This window comes from Labeo rohita, chromosome 6 (genome assembly GCF_022985175.1).
Source record: "Labeo rohita strain BAU-BD-2019 chromosome 6, IGBB_LRoh.1.0, whole genome shotgun sequence".
Classification (NCBI taxonomy): Eukaryota; Metazoa; Chordata; class Actinopteri; order Cypriniformes; family Cyprinidae; genus Labeo; species Labeo rohita.
This window is the reverse complement of record NC_066874.1, coordinates 30,094,633-30,114,622: the sequence shown is the minus strand read 5'-3', so window position 1 is coordinate 30,114,622 and position 19,990 is coordinate 30,094,633. Positions and strand designations below refer to the sequence as shown.

General features: G+C 32.2%; 1 protein-coding gene across 3 annotated transcripts in view; it reads left to right on the top strand.

Moving 5' to 3' along the window:
- Nucleotides 1–18,352, top strand: part of ngfb (nerve growth factor b (beta polypeptide)) — a 48,306-nt gene extending 29,954 nt beyond the window's left edge. For all 3 annotated transcript variants that reach the window (XM_051112898.1, XM_051112897.1, XM_051112899.1), the window contains 2 exons: nucleotides 14,899–15,011; nucleotides 17,268–18,352. In XM_051112898.1, the coding sequence (XP_050968855.1) occupies nucleotides 14,899–15,011; nucleotides 17,268–17,881 (727 nt within the window). In that variant the 3' untranslated portion in view covers nucleotides 17,882–18,352. The remainder of the gene's footprint in view (nucleotides 1–14,898; nucleotides 15,012–17,267) is intronic.
- The last annotated feature ends 1,638 nt before the right edge of the window (nucleotides 18,353–19,990 follow it).

Here is a 19,990-nt window from a genome sequence, read left to right as displayed (position 1 = left end):
GCGAGAAAATCTGTGAAAGCAAACACCCAGAGAGCGAGAGGTGAAGGGGAACTGAGAGGTGATTATCAGAGCTCAGACTAAATACAAATTAACAGCTGGATTTGCCATGTCAAAATGGTTTCAAGAGGTGTTTGAAATATGGAGCGAAGGGCCACAGAAGGAAAAAAAAACTTTGTTTACCGTATGATAAATTTCAAGCATGTGCTAAATGGGTCTCATGTGTGTTCTTGGGAGTTATCAGCGCCGAAGAGTGTAGCAGGCAATGGTAATTTCTGTCTCTTTCCCCTTTGAAGAACATAGAGACAGACCTTTAAAGTGTCCTAACACGTGGTTTCAATTCAGAGGCACTCCAATAAATAGCGGTCTAAATGTATGCCTTCAGTCCCCATACCGTTCTAAATCTGATTTTTGATGTAAACTATCCAGCATATTTACCATTTCTCCTCCAAATAGTTTCCAGAGATGCAGGTGTTTGCCCGTGAAATATTCTCTGACACATCCTTTTATGCCGCGCTCTGTAAACTATTGGAACGCGTTGGAGGCCTTTATCCCAGACCTGGATGGCCGCCAGCCTCGCTCACTCTTTTCAACCTGGTGGAGTCTTTCTTCAGGAAGCTGTGTGTTTAAGGACTTGAACTTCTAATTCCTCTGCAGTTTAGCTCTCAAACCTGACATAACAAGCTCGTACTGTAGTTGCTGTAATTGCGGTGTCATGTCTTGTTCGGTGTTAATGATGTCAGTGGAATGCACCTGTAGGGAAGGAATTATGTCGACTATTATATCTGAGGAAGACAAACCATTCACTCCTAGTAGTGGTGGGTGGTATGACCAAACGAGTACTTTAATAATATATAAATTATAGTGATTTTTTTACTAGAAATTTGTTGAAAAAAATGTATATTTACTTCTGGAAGCTGGGGTCAATAAGAGGATTTGGCAACACTTTTACAATAAGGTTACATTAATGTATTAACTGACATGAACAAACAATGAACAATACATTTATTACAGTATATTTACTAATCTTTGTTAATGTTAGTAAATGAAAATACAGTCATACAGTGTTAGCTCATGCTAATTCACAGTGCATTAACTAATGTTAACAAACACTTGTGATTTTAATAATGCATTAGTAAATACTGAAATTAACATATGGTTAATAAATGCTGTAGTATTGTTCATTTTTTGTTCTTAGTTAATGTTAGCTAATGAACCTTATTGTAAAGTGTTACTAATTAGTTAATAAAAATACAAATATGTGACCCTGCAACCTTAAATCTTAAGTTGCTGGGGTATATTTGTAGCAACAGCCAAAAATACATTGTATGGGTCAAAATTATAGATTTTTCTTTTATGCCAAAAATCATTAGGAAATTAAATAAAGAACATGTTCCATTAAGATATTTTGTAAAATTCCTACTGTAAATATATCAAAACTTAATTTTTAATTAAAAATATGCATTTTTAAGAACCTCATTTGGACAACTTTAAAGGCGATTTTTTCAATATTTTGATTTTTTTTTTGCACTCAGATTCCATATATTGAAATAGTTGTATCTCTGCCAAATATTGTTCTATTCTAACAAACCATAAATCAATGGAAAGCTTATTTATTCAGCTTTCAGCTTTCTCAATTTTAAAAAATTAACCCTTATGACTGGTTTTGTGGTCCAGGGTCACATATACATTTATAGTTCATGTTAACTTAAGTAATAACAAATGAACCTTATTGCTAGTTGTGCTACTGAGTTTTTTTTTAAGAAATTAATTCTTTAATTCGGCAAAGAGGAATTAATTTGATTAAAAATGACAACAAATACCTAAACTACAGTTTTTTAACTTTCTATTTATCAATGAATCCTAAAAAAAGTATGTGTTTCCACAAAAACATTAAGCATCGCAACTTTTTAAAGCATTGATAGCAATAATAAATGTTTTCAGAGCAGCAAATCAGCAGATTAAAATGGTTTCTGTAGGATCATGTGACTTAAGACTGGAGTAATGATGCTGAAAATTCAGCTTCGCATCACAGAAATAAATTACATTTTAAAATATATTAAAATAGAAAACAGTTATTTGAAATTGTAATAATATTCCAGATTATTTACTATTTTTACTGTATTTTTATCAATTAAATGCACCCTTAGTGAGCATAAAAGACATCTTAAAAAATATGACTAATTTTTGAACAGTAGTGTTTAACAGTGTATATTTTGTAATTGAATAAATTAAATACTTCATTTGATTTATTTTGAACTTGATGGACACAAACCAAAACATGACATTTGAAGTATCAATTTTTAAAACTCACATTACATTTTACTCTAATTCTGATTGGATTTATTTATTTAGTTATTTATTTTAATTAATTAATTAATTATTACAGTTCCACCGTGCGGCCCAAAGATTTTTTTATTTATTTAAATGTGATATAATAATATAATAAACTGTACAAAACAAAGTAAAAATGAAGATATTTATTTCGTTTCTAGCCACTGTTTCCTTTGTACATACAGAAAGGTTAGCTGTTATTACTATTACTGAAGTAAAAGATGCACATAGGAACATTTTTAAAACATACTGGGAAATATTATAACATTTTTATACATTGTTAAATTGTTTTTTTTTTTTGAGGGACCTACTATATTTATATCACAGTGTAAACATTTTTACAGTCAGAAATGTATAGCGTCACACCGCCCAGCTGTCACTCCCTCTTTAAGAGCCGGTTTTGTAGGTAAATACAGTCATTTCATCAGACTCTTCTTGGCAGGTGGTTGTTTACTGGCTGTAAATCAGTAATTCTTTTGTGGTTTAACGATGATACTACTGTTTGATAAGATGTTATTTATTGCAGGAAGAAAACATTTTACACCCTCTCACCCTCTTTTTATGTCAGGTTTTTTTTCGGTTCCTATGAACATGTCTTACATTTCCTGCTTCAACTTCAGATACCGTAAGTGATTTTCTTGAGAATTATAAGTTTCTGGAGAAATCACATTTGCCTTAGCAATAAAGTCAACCAATCAACGTTTACGTGCCTTCATTTCCTGTGGTTTCAGAGTTGATTAGCCACATGGCATTTAGCCCATAAGCAAAGATGGCAGATTTCAAATCACATACTTTCCAGATGGGCACGGAGCAGCCGAGCCACTCAAAATAATGGGATTGCTAACAAATAGCTTTCTCCAGGTATTACGGACCACCTTTTACCCACATCTTTGGAGGGAGGGAACGTAGTTGAAGTTCGCAAGATGACGGAAGTTAGCAAGACAGCTGAAATCGCTTACAGCACCTTTTAAGCCCTGTTTATTTTACTTGTGGAAGAATGATCTTTTCCAATGTGACAAGGATTTATTTTCACCCTCCTAACATTGGAACAAATTTCAATATTTAGAGCGGCTGAGGACAGTTGTATACATCCACCATGAAGCACAGTGTAAATCAGAACATCTGGGATGTGAAGAAAACAGCTAGAGCAGGGATTGGCCATAGGAGGACTTAACCACGCAGCCTCGGGCTCGGGTTTGTACGCCACAAAGAAAAGCCGGGCTGTTTGATCATGACAGATTCACAACATCCTCAGCCCTTTTTTTTTCCCGAGTGAGTTTTAGCTCGTGACTTGTTGATAGATTATATAACTTCTCTATTCACTTTGCTTTGTCAAAGGCAGCACGTAAGTGTATATAGAATGTGTCGTTTTTCATATTTAATTTACTTTTATATTGAATGTGTGTGTGTGTATGTATATGTGTGTATATATATATATATATATATATGACCGATTATCAGCTCTGATATTAAGCATTTTTATGTTTATCATTATAAAATAATTGAAAAGAATTTAAAGAAAGCTTTTGTCAGAGCCCTTGTTTTTCTTAATTTTGACAATTGATCATTTTAATTTTTAGGCCGGACATATATATATTGGTTTAAAATATCGTTTATCGGCCTACTTGATCTTTAATAATTTAAATTTTATTGGCATCGGCCCTATACTACTATAAGTCTATGCTATCACTTTTTTACACATTCTGAATAAAAGTATTAATTTGTTTCAAAAAAAGAAAGAGAAAGAAAAAAATGACTGACTCCGAGTAATGATGCTGAAAATTCAGCTTTGCATCACAGGAATGAATTCATTTCAGAATTCTGACTTTTTAAAAAAATATAAAATTATACATTTTACATCTTTGACATCTTTTACAACTTTTTTTCTCAGAATTATTAGCTTACATCTCAGAATTTAGATTTTTTTTTTTTTTAGAATTATGAGTTTACTCATTATAGTTCTGACTTTTTCTCAGAATTCTTAGTTTACATTTCAGAATTCTGATTTCTTTCTTAGAATTCTGAGTTTATATATTTGAATGTATATATGGCCGATTATCGGCTTTGATATTAAGCATTTTTTATCATTTTTATCAATCATTTTCAAAACCGATTTGTTGATAAAATAATTTAAAAGCATTTTAAGAAAGCTTTTGTCAGAGCCCTTGTTTTTCTTCATTTTGACATTAATTTTCCATTTTTAGGCCGGACATATATATATTGGTTTAAAATATCGGTTATCGGCCTACTTGATCTTTAATAATCAGTATTGGTGTCGGCCCTAAAAGTCTATACTATCACTTTTTTACACATCCTGAATAAAAGTATTAATTTCTGTTAAAAAAAAAGAAAGGAAAAAATGAATGAAAGAAAAAATGACTTAAATTTACCTCTTAAATTTAAATTTCTTTTCAATTTTCAATTTCAATTTTCTATATTTCATTCATCAAAGAATCCTGTAAAAAGTAATAAAATAAAATAAAATAAAAAATAGTAAAAAAAATTAAGTAGCACAACTGTTTTCAACAGTGATAATAAATCAGCATATTAGAATGATTTCTGAATGACCATGTGACACTAAAGACTGGAGTAATGATGCTTAAAATTCAGCTTTGCATCACAGGAATAAATTATATTTTAAACTATATTAAAATACAATGCTTTTATTTTAATTTGCAATAATATTACACTGTTATATATCTCACTTTCATTAAGTTTGAATGACAGTGTGTGTATATATATATGTTAATTATTTATTTATGTACTTATTTGGACAAAAGGGACAATTTGTCTTTATTACTCTTTTTGTTTTGTTTTTGATTATATATCTATATCATTGATAGATATATAGATAATAATTAGATTATTGTTATTAATAATATTATTAATATTAATTTTAAATGACATTATTTTATGTTATATATATAAATATAAAAAAAATTAAAATTAAAAGGCTTCAATAAGAGATTGGCAAAACATACATAGCTTTTCGCGCAGACCAAAATTATGTGGTCTTAAACCGCTTGACAGCTTAGAGATAATACAGAAATGTCGTTCAGTTCACGTGCAGTGGAATTGGCTGCCGAGACGGTAACTTTGTCTCTTTCTATGGTATATTTCGAGTGTAGCCATAAACAAATCTGAGGCCAAATCTCACAAATCCCTAAGAGCAAAGGTATCAGGTCTGCATACCAAAGCAGTTGCTGTTCTCCCACCCATGATAATTAGTCTAAAGAAGCATCAGTTCGTCTGAACCCTGTCACAGTAGATACCAAACATGGTTTAAAGCGAGTGATGAGACTGTCCAGGTGAAACCTGTGTGCTGCAGCAGTTTCTTTAAATACCGTTCGTGTCTGTGTTCTCCAGCCATGGAGGGCTGTTTTCGTGACTGTAAGGGTTAGAATGTCGAAGTGTTTATTTCAGGACTGTTAACAATTCATACTTAACTGTTCCTGATGTCATTTTGCTCTTTTACTGGGATCCAGAGCCTTATTCAGGCTTGCTTGTAAAGTCGCTTCTTACCTGCCAAAAGTGTTGAAGCAATGTAAATACTGTATGTCTTTTGTCTTCTGCATTGCTTTCAAAGACGAGACGCTGAACTATTTAAAACCTTCGCCTGTTCATGTGTGCTTTTGCAATCAGTTGGAAGTTGCTTTGGATAAATATGGAAGCCTCTTTCCACTACGGATTTTATTTTACAATTCACCAATTTATATATTGTAATTCTTACTTTTTTTCTTAGAATTCTGAGTTTACAACTTTTTTTTTTTTTTTTTTTTTTTTTTTTTTTTAATTCTAAGTTTACATTTCAGTTTACATTTTTTTACATTTCAGAATTCTGATTTTTTCCCTCAAAATTCTGGGTTTACATCTTTGAATAATTTGTTTTTTTACATTTCAGAATTCTGAGTTTACACCTTTGAATTCTGTTTTTTTGTTTTAGAATTCTGAGTTTGCATCTTAGAATTCTGCTTTTTTTCCTTATCAGAATTCTGAGTTTACACCTTTGAATTCTGTCTTTTTTCAGAATTCTGACTCTTTTTTTAGAATTCTAAGTTTACATTTCAGAATGCAGTTTTTTTTCTCAGAATTCTTTTTTTTTTTTTGACATTTTAGAATTCAGATTTTTTCCCTCAGAATTCTGGATTTACATCTTTAATTTTTTTTTTTTCAGAATTATAAGTTTACATATTAGAATTCTGACTTTTTTCTTAAAATTCTTAGTTTACATCTCAGAATTATGATTTTTTCCCCCTCAGAATTCTGGGTTTTCTGATAAAAGTTTAAATATTACAGTTCTGACTTTTTTCTCAGAATTCTTAGTTTTGTTTTGTTTTGTTTTTTTAGTTCAAATCTTACAATTTCCTTTTTTTTCTCCCAGAATTCTGGGTTTACACCTTTGAATTCTGTTTTTTTTTTTTTCAGAATTCTTAGTTTACATTTCAGAATTCTGACTTTTTTCTTAGAATCATGGGTTTACATCTTTGAATTCAGATTTTTTTCCCCATACAGTTTATATTTCACAGTTTAGATTTTTTTTCTCATAACTTTTAGTTCATATCTCAGAATTTTTGATTTCTGTTTTTTTTCTGTTTTTTTTTTAGAAATCTTACAATTCAGATTTTTTTCTCAGAATTCTGTTTACAAGAAAAAAGTCTACATTGTGAGAGATAAACTTATAATTGCAAAGAAAAAAGTCAGAATTGTGAGATTAAAAAGTTGCAATTATGTTTTCTTTTTTCTTTCTTTCTTTTTCTTTTTTCTTTCTTTCTTTCTTTCTTTCTTTCTTTCTTTCTTTCTTTCTTTCTTTCTTTCTTTCTTTCTTTTCCCCAGTTATTCATATCTGCTAAATGAATAAATATTAAAAGGGATGCCTTGAAGTAATAACATTTTGCATGGCCTTAACAGATGGAAAATGTACAGATGGATGTAATCTGTAATGTATTAACACTGTACATTAATACATTAGCAGCTTGGATTAACAAATTATAACCTACTTAGCTCCTGTATATATTCACAAATATAAAAAAATAAGGCCTTGTGCGGAGCCCTTTTTGTCTCTAATTCTGGTACTCTAACAGAAATATTTCAGCTTGTTCGTAAACCTACCAAGTCCTCCTGATTTTGGTCAGAAGATCCAGCACATCTGTTTTAGATTGAAATAGCCTGACAGAAGCAGTCAGATTTAGGTATCTTTGCCTTCATGCCTGCGATTTCCCCACAGTTACTCAATAGCAGTAATTCAGTAATTGGCAAGCTTACACCTCTACACAGAGAAACAGGAAGGGTGTTGAGAAAATGGGACACTTAACAGTTGGTCTAAATTGCCTGCTATTATGCTTTTTAAGACAGCTTCTGCAAAATAACGTCCAGAGGGCAAACGAGAGAAAATCTTGGGTTCTGGATTCCAAGCAAGCCGGAGCTAGCCAACAGCGTGCAGTCTTACAGAAGCACTCACTTGGCCAGAAGCATCAATCCAGTGCAGTTATACCTTTGATCAACTCACCATCAACACATTTTTTTTCTCAGTTGTAGTTGTCAGTTAAGTAGCTGAATGTCAGTTTGTGCAAGCAAATTTACTTAAACAACATGAGTTATAAGAATTAAGACATTGGTGAAGTACTGATTTGTGAGAATGGATTCCCAGACAAAAGCATTTGCTATGTTGTTGTTTTCTACATGATTCCTTATGTGGGAAATCCTTGTTTACTATATGTTTTTGGCAGCTCCTACAAACCATGTGATTAGGCCACGCCCACACATAGTGACATCATGCATGATCATTTGTCTCAGATGTAAAATAGTGTCTTGTGGAATTTAAATAACATAAATAATAATAATGTAAAATTAAAAAAATATATATTTTTTATAAATATACATTTTTTTAATAATTAATGAAAATATTAAAATTTATATAAAAAATAATAATAGTTTTGTAAATCATAAATGATACATTTTAAATATTTTACCATTTTAAATAATTTCTTATATGGTAAAAATGCATGATATTAAATAAAAAAATATATTTTTTTATAATAATACTAATAATAATATAAATATAAATATATAAATGTTTAATTTAGTTATCATTTTTAAGTTTGACTTTTTTTTTTTGAGTATTTTACTATTTTTAACTATGGTAAAAAAGACAGGTTTTTAAAAAAACTGTTTTCAAAAATTTATATATATATATATGTAGGGCTCTCATATCTCATAAGAATTTGTGTCCGGTGTAAAAATTGTGTGTCATGGAGTTTTGTTAAAAGTTTTATTACATGTTAAAGAAAATTACTCTAAATGAAAATTTAAAATTTATTTGTAAATTAATTATTATATGGATAAAAATAATAATAATATTAAATAAAAAATAAAAAAATGTTTTTTCTGAAACGTTTTTTTTAAAGAAAATTAAATAAATTAACAAACTAAGATCATCATGCAGAATTAGTCTCAGATTAAATAAACATTAAATTATTTAATTTAATTATTTAATTAAATCTGAAACATTCATAATGTAAATGACTTATACACATACTTTACAATGAACTTTTTAATGGTCTCAGTTTATCAAATGTAGTCCCAACTCTTACATTAAATGATTTTCACTCGGTGGTGTAGTTTCTGGCATTTTTAAAAAATGCCTTCTCATACTTTGATGTACTGACGTGGATTTGGATAATCTTTTTAGGCCTTTTTCGTTTAGAAAGTGCAAATCTGGCCAGCTTGACAAGAACATCTTGTCAGCACTGAAGCATAGTTACAGTTTTGTGTAAATACATTTCGTCCGCCTCTCTGTCCTGCAGGCTTTGTTGCTTAGATGTGGTTTCTACGCAGAGTAAAAATCAGCAAATTTAGTCATAACTCATAACACAGCGAGGGGGCCCCCGCACAGGGCTGTCCCAAACGCCAGTGCTCTCCCATTGTTGTCCAAGTAAATGATGTAACTTCTGTTTCTCATTGTGTGAATTTGTTGAAATGGTTAAATTGCACAGCTGGTGGTTTGGAGAAAAGTAGAAAAGATCTGGCTTTACGCTTGGGAGATGTGAGTAATATTTTACATGGATACTCTTTACTCTTTCTCTTGTGGGAAAAGTCAACCTGTTTTTATTGTTTTGACATTGTTTATACTTTTATGTACATATTGTATTTTCCTTGTAACTGCTCTTAGCTTAATATTTAACTTTAATTCTTAGATTAACAAGGTATTTAAAAGATGGGTATCTTGAGAGAGTTTCAGGTCGGTAGACGGACGTCCATTTGCCCTATTAGGCCTTTGCTGTTTTTCTATATCCTCTTTCTAAGTAAAATCTGTAATATTAAGGCACAATGTATTGTGTATCCTTTTCTCTTTTTTTGCACTTATTGTGTTTTATGCAAACATACAAATTTGGTTTACGGTGATGTATGATTGAACAGTGTCGTTGCGATTATACAACGTTATCTAGTTATCTAGTATCGTAGATTAGGTTCTGATTTAGGTAGTGATTTGTGATAGTCTTGGAAGCATCGTTTAGCATTGGTAGAAAGTTATAAACAAATGTGTAATGTTTTGGAATGTATGTCCTCATTTTCCTGCAAAAATACATATATAGATTTACAGCTGTGACGGAGTCACATTACAAGCCAGTGTTGTAATATATAATGACAATATGTAATATATGTGATAGTTAAATCAATATATATATATATTTTCTTACATTTTTTATTTTTTGTAATAATGCATTCATAATTACGCCACCATTCAAAAGTTTGGATCAGTAAGATATATATATATAGAATTTTCAGCATCATTACTCCAGTCTTCAGCATCACATGATCCTTCAGAAATCATTATAATATGCTGATTTGCTGCTCAACAAACATTTCTTATTATTATCTTTGATGAACAGAAAGTTTTGTATGAAATAGAAATGTCTTGTAATATTATAGATGTCTTTCAGTCATCGTTGCTCAATTTAATGTGCCTTTGCTGTAAAAAATAATGAATATATTATTAAAAGAAAATAAATATAACATTAACAATTTATATATTCATTTTTATGAATTATTAAAATATTTGTATTTTATTTATTTTGGGATCTGAGCCAGATTATTCTATTATTCTCTCTCTCTCTCTCTCTCTCTCTCTCTCTCTCTCTCTCTCTCTATATATATATATACTTATTTGGACAAAAGGGACTTTGTTTTTATTACTCTTTTTGTTTTGTTTTGTTTTGTTTTTTTTTGATTATATATCTATATCACTGATAGATGTGTTGCCATTTTTAATAATTAGATTATTGTTATTAATTATATTATTAATATTAATTTTAAATGACATTATTTTATGTTATATATAAATAAAAAAATAATTAAAATTAAAAGCCCTTAATAAAAGATTGGCAAAACATACATAGGTTTTCGCACGGACCAGAATTATGTGGTATACTTTATATTAAATTTATATTAAATATTTTTATTTTATTTATTTTGGGGTCTGAGCCAGTGTATATATATGTATATATATAAAATAAACAATATATATAATTTCATATTATTTATATATTATTATTATTATATATTTATTTTAATGTATTAATGTTAAATATAATATTAATAAATATAACATTAATATATTCAAATATATATTCATTTTTATGAATTATTAAAATATTTTTTATTTTATTTTATTCATTATTTTAAGTTTACATTTTTTAAAGAATATATGTGACCCTGGACCACAAAACCAGTCATAAGGGTCTCTTTTTTTTTAGCTTATACATTTATACAAGTTTATACATAATCTGCAATCTGAAGGTGCAAAAAATCTTAAAAGTTGTTCAAATGAAGTTCTTAGCAATGCATATTAATAATCAAAAATTAAGTTTTGATATATTTACGGTTGGAAATTTACAAAATATTTTCATGGAACATGATCTTTATTTAATATCCTAATGATTTTTGGCTTAAAAGAAAAATAATTTTGACCCATACAATGTACTTTTGGCTATTGCTACAAATACACCCATGCTACTTAAGACTGGTTTTGTGGTCCAGGGTCACATATTACTAATTACATAATTATTATTTAAATAATTAATCATTATAAAAACAAAAGAGTTGTCAGGCCAAGTAATCTGAACTACATCCCTGTATCAGTGAACAAAAAGTTCTATTCATTGTTGAGCCCTGCTACTTCTTTTGAGAGTCTCTTTATGTGATTCTCTGGAGCTTGTATAAACTTGATAAATAGATTTTGACTTGACTAAACTTTAACTGTCATATCTGTTCATAACTGCAAAGAGACAAAATGTAGGTGTTTTAGGCGGTCCCGGGAGAGGCCTGAGCACCTGTCTGATACAATAGCCTGAACCTCACACTGTGTACCACACACATACAGCCTCTGGCTACTCGCTCTGACAGAGGAAGTGATGTGTGTGCATTCCGCCCTGATGACCTGTCCTCACAGGAAGAGCAGGTACTTCATCTTGAGCTGCTGTTTGCAGAACACTAGATGCACTGGTGTGCATTCAGCTGTAGGATTTTGTAGGACTTGTGCTCACAGTATGTTATTCAGTGTTTACATGACATATTCTTTTAAGGTTATTTTATGTATTTCTTATATTTAAAGGAATAGTTCACCCAAAAATAAACATTTGATGAAACTTTATTCACCCTCAGCCTATCCAAAAGGTTGATGAGTTTGTTTTTTCATCAAAACAGATTTGGAGAAATTTAGCATTTCTTTACTTGCTCACCAGTGCATCATTTGCAGTGAATGGGTGCCGTCAGAATGAGAGTCCAAACAGCTGATAAAAACATCACAATAATCCACATGACTCCAGTCCATCCATTAAAGTATTTTAAAGTAAAAGCTGCATGTTTGTAAGAAACAAATCCATCATTGAGATGTTTTTAACTTTTTAAGTCTGGATTTTTTCATTAGAAACACCTCATCAGTTGCATGAAATCTTTTATGTCTGTAACACAAATTTTGTTACTCACCAGTTTAAAACTGAGGGGGTCAGGGGTTTGATCATGTTTCATGTGTAAATCATACATGTCTGTTTACATTTAGCGAAGAGCTGATTATATGGCCCCATCTGGAATCATTATCATCTGTAGTCAATAACACCAGCGATAAGTCTTTTCCAGCATCCCCTCATACAGCCATCTGGATGTGTGAATGTGAGCGTGTTTGTGTGCATTATGTTCCTGGTTGGTTTTATTAACAATCATAAATTTGTCAGGGAAACATTGATAAACTGTGATGGTGGCAATGAAGTACTTCAGCCATTATTTTTAATTGCTGTCCAACCAGCTTTGTCTTTGTGGCCAAGCTGCCTAAATAAATGTTCTTTATATCCTAACAAGTTTCCTTCTGTAATTATACAAGTCATTATGCTAAAACTGTACATATGATTTATGATTTCCTCCTGGCAGATGATCATTCCTTGGAAGGAGGGATCTGAGCCAGAAAATAATAGAAACTAGGGCTATTTAGACTAGGCAATATATATTATATACAGTTAAGTTCATTTGAGTTCATTATTATTTTGTTCATTTTATATTTTGTTAAGAATATACAAATGTACGAAAAGGAGTTCATGAAAAAATTAAAAGTAAGATGAAAATAAGTGTTATATATAAATGAGTGTTATATATATATAAAATAAGTAAATATATATATGTGTGTGTGTGTGTGTATATATATATATATATATATATATATATATATAAAAGAAGTAAAATATATATATTTTTGTTATTTTTTTCATATTTTATTATATATTAATATTTTATTTTTAGTATTTTATTTTTAGTTATTATTTTGTTTATTTTACATTTTTAAATATATAATTTTTTATGAAATATTGTAATTTTACAATTAAAATAATAATTATATATATATATATATATATTCATTTGTATGGAAAAAATATTGTAAAATGAAAATAAGTGATTATATATATATATATATATATATATATATATAAAAAGTAACATAAATATGACATTTTATTTATTATTTTTATTGTTTCCATTTTATATTTTTTAAAGAAGATATCAGTTGTATCAAAAAATGTAAAATGAAAATAAGTGAATATATTTTTTTAAATAAGAAAAAACATTAACAATAATGTTAATTATTAATAATAATGTATTTATTATTATTATTATTTACATTTTATTTTTTGTTATTTGTTTATTATTTTGATGGTTTATTACTTTATTTTTTATAGAATATAATTGATATAATTTGTATGAAAAAAAATTTAATTGTAAAATGAAAATAGGTATTTATATATATATATATATATATATATATATATATATATTATATATATTATACTTTTTCATTGTTTACATGTGTGTGTGTGTGTGTGTGCATGTAAAATATATATCTTAGAAAACTGCAGAAAAATAAGACATTTTCACTGTAATTTATATACAGCTAGGCTGTTTTCATTTGTTTGCCACTAAATTGAACCCATGTTTTTCATCTTGGTATTTTTCATACTTTAGAGTCAAGTTTCATCTGACTATCTCCTTTTTGGCAGGATGGTCTGAACATTAACATGCAATGATTTTCATTTTACCTAATGTCATGTGACAGCTTCTCATGAAGCAATGTAGACTCTAGCACAAGTCGTCAGCGTGAACTAAAGCTGATGCTACTAGTCCACAGGCCCAGATCCAGCACAAAGCCACGCTTCATCTCTGAGCTCTGCCACACATGAGTGCTTAGAGAAAGCTGCCCTCCAGCCGCTGGAATCCATAGCCCTGTGGAGGCTTCAGATAAGCCCGTGCGTATGTGCGCTTTGGAAGGGCTCACGTTACACGCTGAAACCCTTGCCACCCAGGAACTGTTACCATATGAAAGCAGACTGTTTTGAAAGGAGAGCACCGCCTGGCTCGGCTCTTTGTGTCAGCGCGATAACACCGGCTATGCCAGACGGAACGTGTTAAATTGTCTCTATCACAGCTAATGAGTTTGAGGTCAGTGGCTGAGGATTTCGTAGACCACCTCCGCAAGCCACACAGAAAGGCTGGGATCCAAAGCAATTTGCTGGAGGTTTGTGTATGTTGTGGCAGTCGGATGGTTTGGGCGTGGGGTGTAAGTTGATGTGTGTCACATTTAAGCTTTGGTCTGTCTTGTTTGTCTGCGTGTGTCACGCTTCAGCAGTAATTTGACAGTGATTACTACATCACTCATAGAAGATGCTGTTTATTCACTAAAACATGGTCTGTGAAGTCTGAAATGTGCAGCATTTCACCAGTGGAAGGAATGTATTTGGAGTTGTTTCTCCCTGTAGGAAAGAAATAAGTCATAAAAGATCTTTTTAAGATGACAAACATTTCTCCTTGACAGCAGTATGTCACTGAGAGCAATTTTGGATTTTTGTCTTCAGAGAAAAAGGCCTAATGTAACACATCTCCTCTTCTTGGTCTGGTGAATCGTTTTTGTAAATCTGCCTGAATGAATCGATTCACTAGAATCCCGTGCTGCATGAGTGATACCCGTGCGGTAAATGGTAATTATGTCAAATTACAGCTTGCTTCATACTTTTCTGTACCTCTCTGCAGAGGAGCTGGAAGCAGAAGATGCCACGCTGGGAGATACATGTACCATGAGGAGCACAGGAGAGCTACGCTAAAGACAGACGGGAGAAAACAGTTCACCTGGACACATTTCACAGGTAAACACGCTCTTTTTTTCATTTCTTTTTTTTTAGCACAGGATTACCTGTGTAGAGCAAGGATATAAATTTATTTTCAGTTTTAAAAAGTCAAAGCCATGTTGTGCAAGTTTGCGGAGGTTCGGGTTGTGCTGATACACATGTATGAGGGATTTCTACTGCTTGAATAGCTGTCAAAAATTTAAAGTATATAGTCCTAGCTGCCAGATTAAACAAAAAGAACCAAAAAGTCTGTTAGACAGTAATTTAGACTTGGTATTACCATGGTTTTGGATGTCTACTGCTCATGCTGAAGTATTCTTAAAGAATCATGAAATTTGTATGGTTTATAGATATGGAAATTTGTATTATGGTATTTATCAAAATGTCATGGTTTTGCCAATCTGATATCATCAATACCTTCAAAATGTCCAGTTTAAGAGACTACAAAATATTCTCTTGTTACGCACTTTTATTATTTTATTCCTAAGATTTTTTACATTAGATAATCCATTCTTAATTCTCAATTGATTGGCTAGGTTTTATATACGCACTAACAAAGAAGATGAAAAATACTAAATATTTTATATATTTACTTCCGTTCAAAAGTTTGGGATCAGTATGTTTTTTAATGTTTTTTTAAAGAAGTCTCTTATGCTCATCAAAGTTACATTTATTAGATCAATCATACAGAAAATAATGTTATGAAATATTATTGCAATTTAAAGGGGTCATTGGATGCAAAATTTACTTTTACATGTTGTTTGAACATTAATGCGTGTTGGCAGTGTATGTACACATCTACTCTATAATGATAGAAAACCATGCAGTGGTTTTTAATTAATCTGTAAAAATAATATCCCCTTTTTCAAATCGCGCCATTCTCACATGCCTGTCGGTGTGGCGTCACACCCAGAGGCCGCTCCCACGATAGTTGATTGACATGAGCGTCTTACCTCAGACCCGCCTTAAATCAGCTGTAACAGTCGGACCTCCATTGTTTCGATGCCGGTGCAGGGATGTAAGTTAGATAAGAATATCTCCGATTGAGTGATTGAGATGCTGTGTTGCTCTATGTAATATTGAACAAAGTGGTCGTCATTTACGACATAAATGCGTCTATGTTCACGCAAATCATTCGTGATCCAGCTTCACCTACAGCAGAAGTATAAGGTTTTTTTTTTGAATGAATCTCTGCAACCACCTTTCCTAATAACATGCTAGTTAGCAAGTTTCGCGGCTAAACGTGCTAAATAAGTTTAGTAAAGTAAATTTTTCAAAGCAGCACTTCACTCCACAGAGAGAAGAGAGGGGCGGGGTGAGCAGAGCTCATTTGCATTTAAAGCAACAATCCCTCAGAATGGCACGATTTTTGCAGAGCTCATTTTAACAAGGTAAAAGGGTGTTGTTTTACACTACCATTGAGGATTTTTAACCAAAGTATATTATAGACTTTTCATTAAGACCCTGAAGAATCATATCAACTTGTGGAAACTGGGCATCCGATGACCCACTTAAAAATAACAGTTTTCTATATTAATGATTTCTGAAGGATCATGTGACACTGAAGACTAAAGTAATGATGATGAAAATGTAGCTTTGCATCACAGGAATAAATTCTATTTTAAAATATATTCAGATTAACAACCACTATTTTAAATTGCAATAATATTTCACAGTATTTCTGTTTTTTGATCAAATCAATCAATCAAATCAATAAAAAACTGATAATTTACTCACCCTCATGTCATCCAAGATGTTCATGTATTTCTTTCTTCAGTCGCAAAGAAATTAAGGTTTTTGAGGAAAACATTCCAGAATTTTTCTCCATATAGTGGACTTCAATGGGGATCAGTGGGTTTGTGGTCCAAAAAACTGTTTCAACGCAGCTTCAAAGGACCCTACACAATCCCAGCCAAGGAATAAGGGTCTTTTAAAGCGAAACTTCATTTTCTAAAAAAAAAAAAAAAAAAGCTACAAATAGTCATCTTGCACTTGTCACGTTCTGAGACAATAAAGACATGGGGGTGAGTAAATTATCAAGAAATTTTTATTCTGGAAGTGAATTAATTCTTTTAAACGTGTAGATCTGCAGATTTCAACTGGGATTTTGTTTGTCTACAGTTCTTTGGCTGCCAAGAACTGCATACCTTTATCAGCCAAAGTGTCTGTGCATTCTTATGCAGAAAAAAATCCAAAGAATTTGGCATCAGTTTTGTTTGTATGCTACTGCTATTCTGTGTAATGAAAGCTAACATTAATCTCTGCTGTATTCAGGTCACGCTGAGCCCATGCGGTGGTCCATGCTAGCCCTGCTGCTCTTGTCCTGCAGCCAGATGTTTGCCCAGCGCCCAGGTGACATCTGTCCCCAAAACGCAGACCGCGGACAGGATGATGTCACGGCCATCCCTGTGCCGACCGTGGATCCTAAACTCTTCAACAAGAGACGCTACCGCTCACCCCGCGTCCTGTTCAGCGAACAACCCCCCGACTCACAGCCAGCCGGGCACCAGACGAGGAGCAGGACGAAGAGAAAAGCAGGAGCGCCTCAACACCGCGGAGTTTACTCTGTCTGCGAGAGCGTTAGCGCTTGGGAAGGAAATAAAACCAAAGCTACAGACATCTCGGGCAATGAGGTCACCGTCTTGCCTGATGTAATCATCAACAACTCCAAGAAAAAGCAATACTTTTTTGAGACCACCTGCAGCAGTGGGCGGACTGGAGGATCCGGGTGTTTGGGGATCGATGCACGCCATTGGAACTCGTACTGTACTAATTCGCACACGTTCGTGCGAGCGCTGACTTCTTTCAAGAACCTTGTGGCGTGGAGACTCATACGGATCAATGTAGCTTGTGTGTGCGTGCTGAGCCGAAAGTCTTGGAGACAATGACAAACTGGCTGCTTTTTTAGGCCAGTGCCGGCCTTATGATATCAAACTCGATATTCCTCCATGTGATGGTGGACATTTTCCTTGTGCAAACCATTAATGACAACACAAGACATAAAGCAGACCGTCTAAGGAGAATAACTATGATGTGTTTTTGTCACTACAATGGAATGAGTTGGACTTTTTTCAAGGTTCTTTTTTTTAAGCATTTCTGTCTTTTTAAAATGTCTTCTTTTGCAGCAGTATGAGAACATGTACATACGTTGTTGTGTGGTAATTGTTATTTATTAAACCGCATTATTATTGTCTAGTTTATCTTGTGCGTATCAGGAGACAAGGTTATTTTAAAGCAACATTGTGAGTAAATTCAACAAGTCTGTCATCATTTACTCATACTTGAAAACCTCAGTCTCTGTTCATTGTAATTGCATTGAACTTTCATCTTTTTTTGTTCTGTAGAAGAAAAAATAAAGTCATACGGGTTTGGAACGACATGAGAGTGAGTAAACGATGACAGAAATTTCACTTTTGGATGAACTTATTGTTAATGTGACTTAAAAAGTAATCTAATTTGCTTCCTAATATCTTAGGCTGATTTCAACAAGCTCCTCCAACCACTTTTCAACAAATTTTCACAGACAGCTAGACAGTTAGCAATCGTTCAAAAAGTCCTGGGCCCATTTACAAGAAGAGTATTGTCAAGGGTTTTCTTAATGGATTAGTTCACTTCCAGAATTAAAATTTCCTGATATTTAACTCACCCCTGTGTCATCCAAGATGTTCATGTCTTTCTTCTTCAGTCAAAAAGTAATGAAGGTTTTTGAGGAAAACATTCCAGGATTTTTGTCCATATAGTGGACTGCAATGGGAATAACAGATTGAAGGTCCAAATTGCAGTTTCAATGCAGCTTCAGAGGGCTCTACAAAATCCCAGTCGAGGAATAAGAGTCTTATCTAGTGAAATGATTGGACATTTTCTAAAAATAATAAACATTTATCTGCTTTTTAACTACAAAGGCTCATTTTGCACCAGCCCAACCTCACACGTTGTAAAGGTCACACATAACGTAGGCAAAACTATAGACCCAGTGTTTTCAAAGAAAACGTGCAAAGAAAGTCAAACGCTCTTTACAAAAAAAGTAAAACAACGATGTTGAATGATTTTGAAGTTCAAAATGAGACAGAGTTTTTCGCCCTACCCTACTTTTTACGTAGATGATTACGTAATGCGTCAAATCACGTATGCACATTGTAGAGCTAGTGCAAGATGTGCATTTGTGGTTAAAAAGTATATACTTTTTTATTTATTTAAAAAATGGCCAATCATTTGGTTAGATAAATTTAAGCTTTCTGGAATTTTTCGGGAATAAAGGTCACACATGACGTAGGCAAAACTACGGACCCAGTGTTTACAAAGAAAACGTGCAAAGAAAGTCAAACGCCCTTAAAAAAAAAAGTAAAACAACGATGTCGGATGATTTTGAAGTTCAAAATGAGACCGAGTTTTTTGCCCTACCCTACTTTTTACGTAGATGATTACGTAATACGTCAAATCACGTATGCACATTGTAGAGCTAGTGCAAGATGTGCATTTGTGGTTAAAAAGTATATAATTTTTTATTTATTTAAAAAATGGGCAATCATTTGGTTAGATAAATTTAAGCTTTCGGGAATTTATCGGGAATAAAGGTCACACATGACGTAGGCAAAACTACGGACCCAGTGTTTACAAAGAAAACGTGCAAAGAAAGTCAAACGCCCTTAAAAAAAAAAGTAAAACAACGATGTCGGATGATATTGAAGTTCAAAATGAGACCCTTTTCGCCCTACCCTACTTTTTACGTAGATGATTACATAATACATCAAATCACGTATGCACATTGTAGAGCTTGTGCATTTGTGGTTAAAAAGTATAGAATTTTTTATTTATTTAAGAAATGGCCAATCATTTGGTTAGATAAGACTCTTATTCTTCTGCTGGGATTGTGTAGAGCCCTTTGAAGCTGCATTGATGCCCAAGTCCACTATGTCCTACTAATCCTGGAATGTTCTCCTCAAAAACCTCAATTTCTTTTCACCTGAAGAAAGAAAGACATGAGTATTTTGGATGAC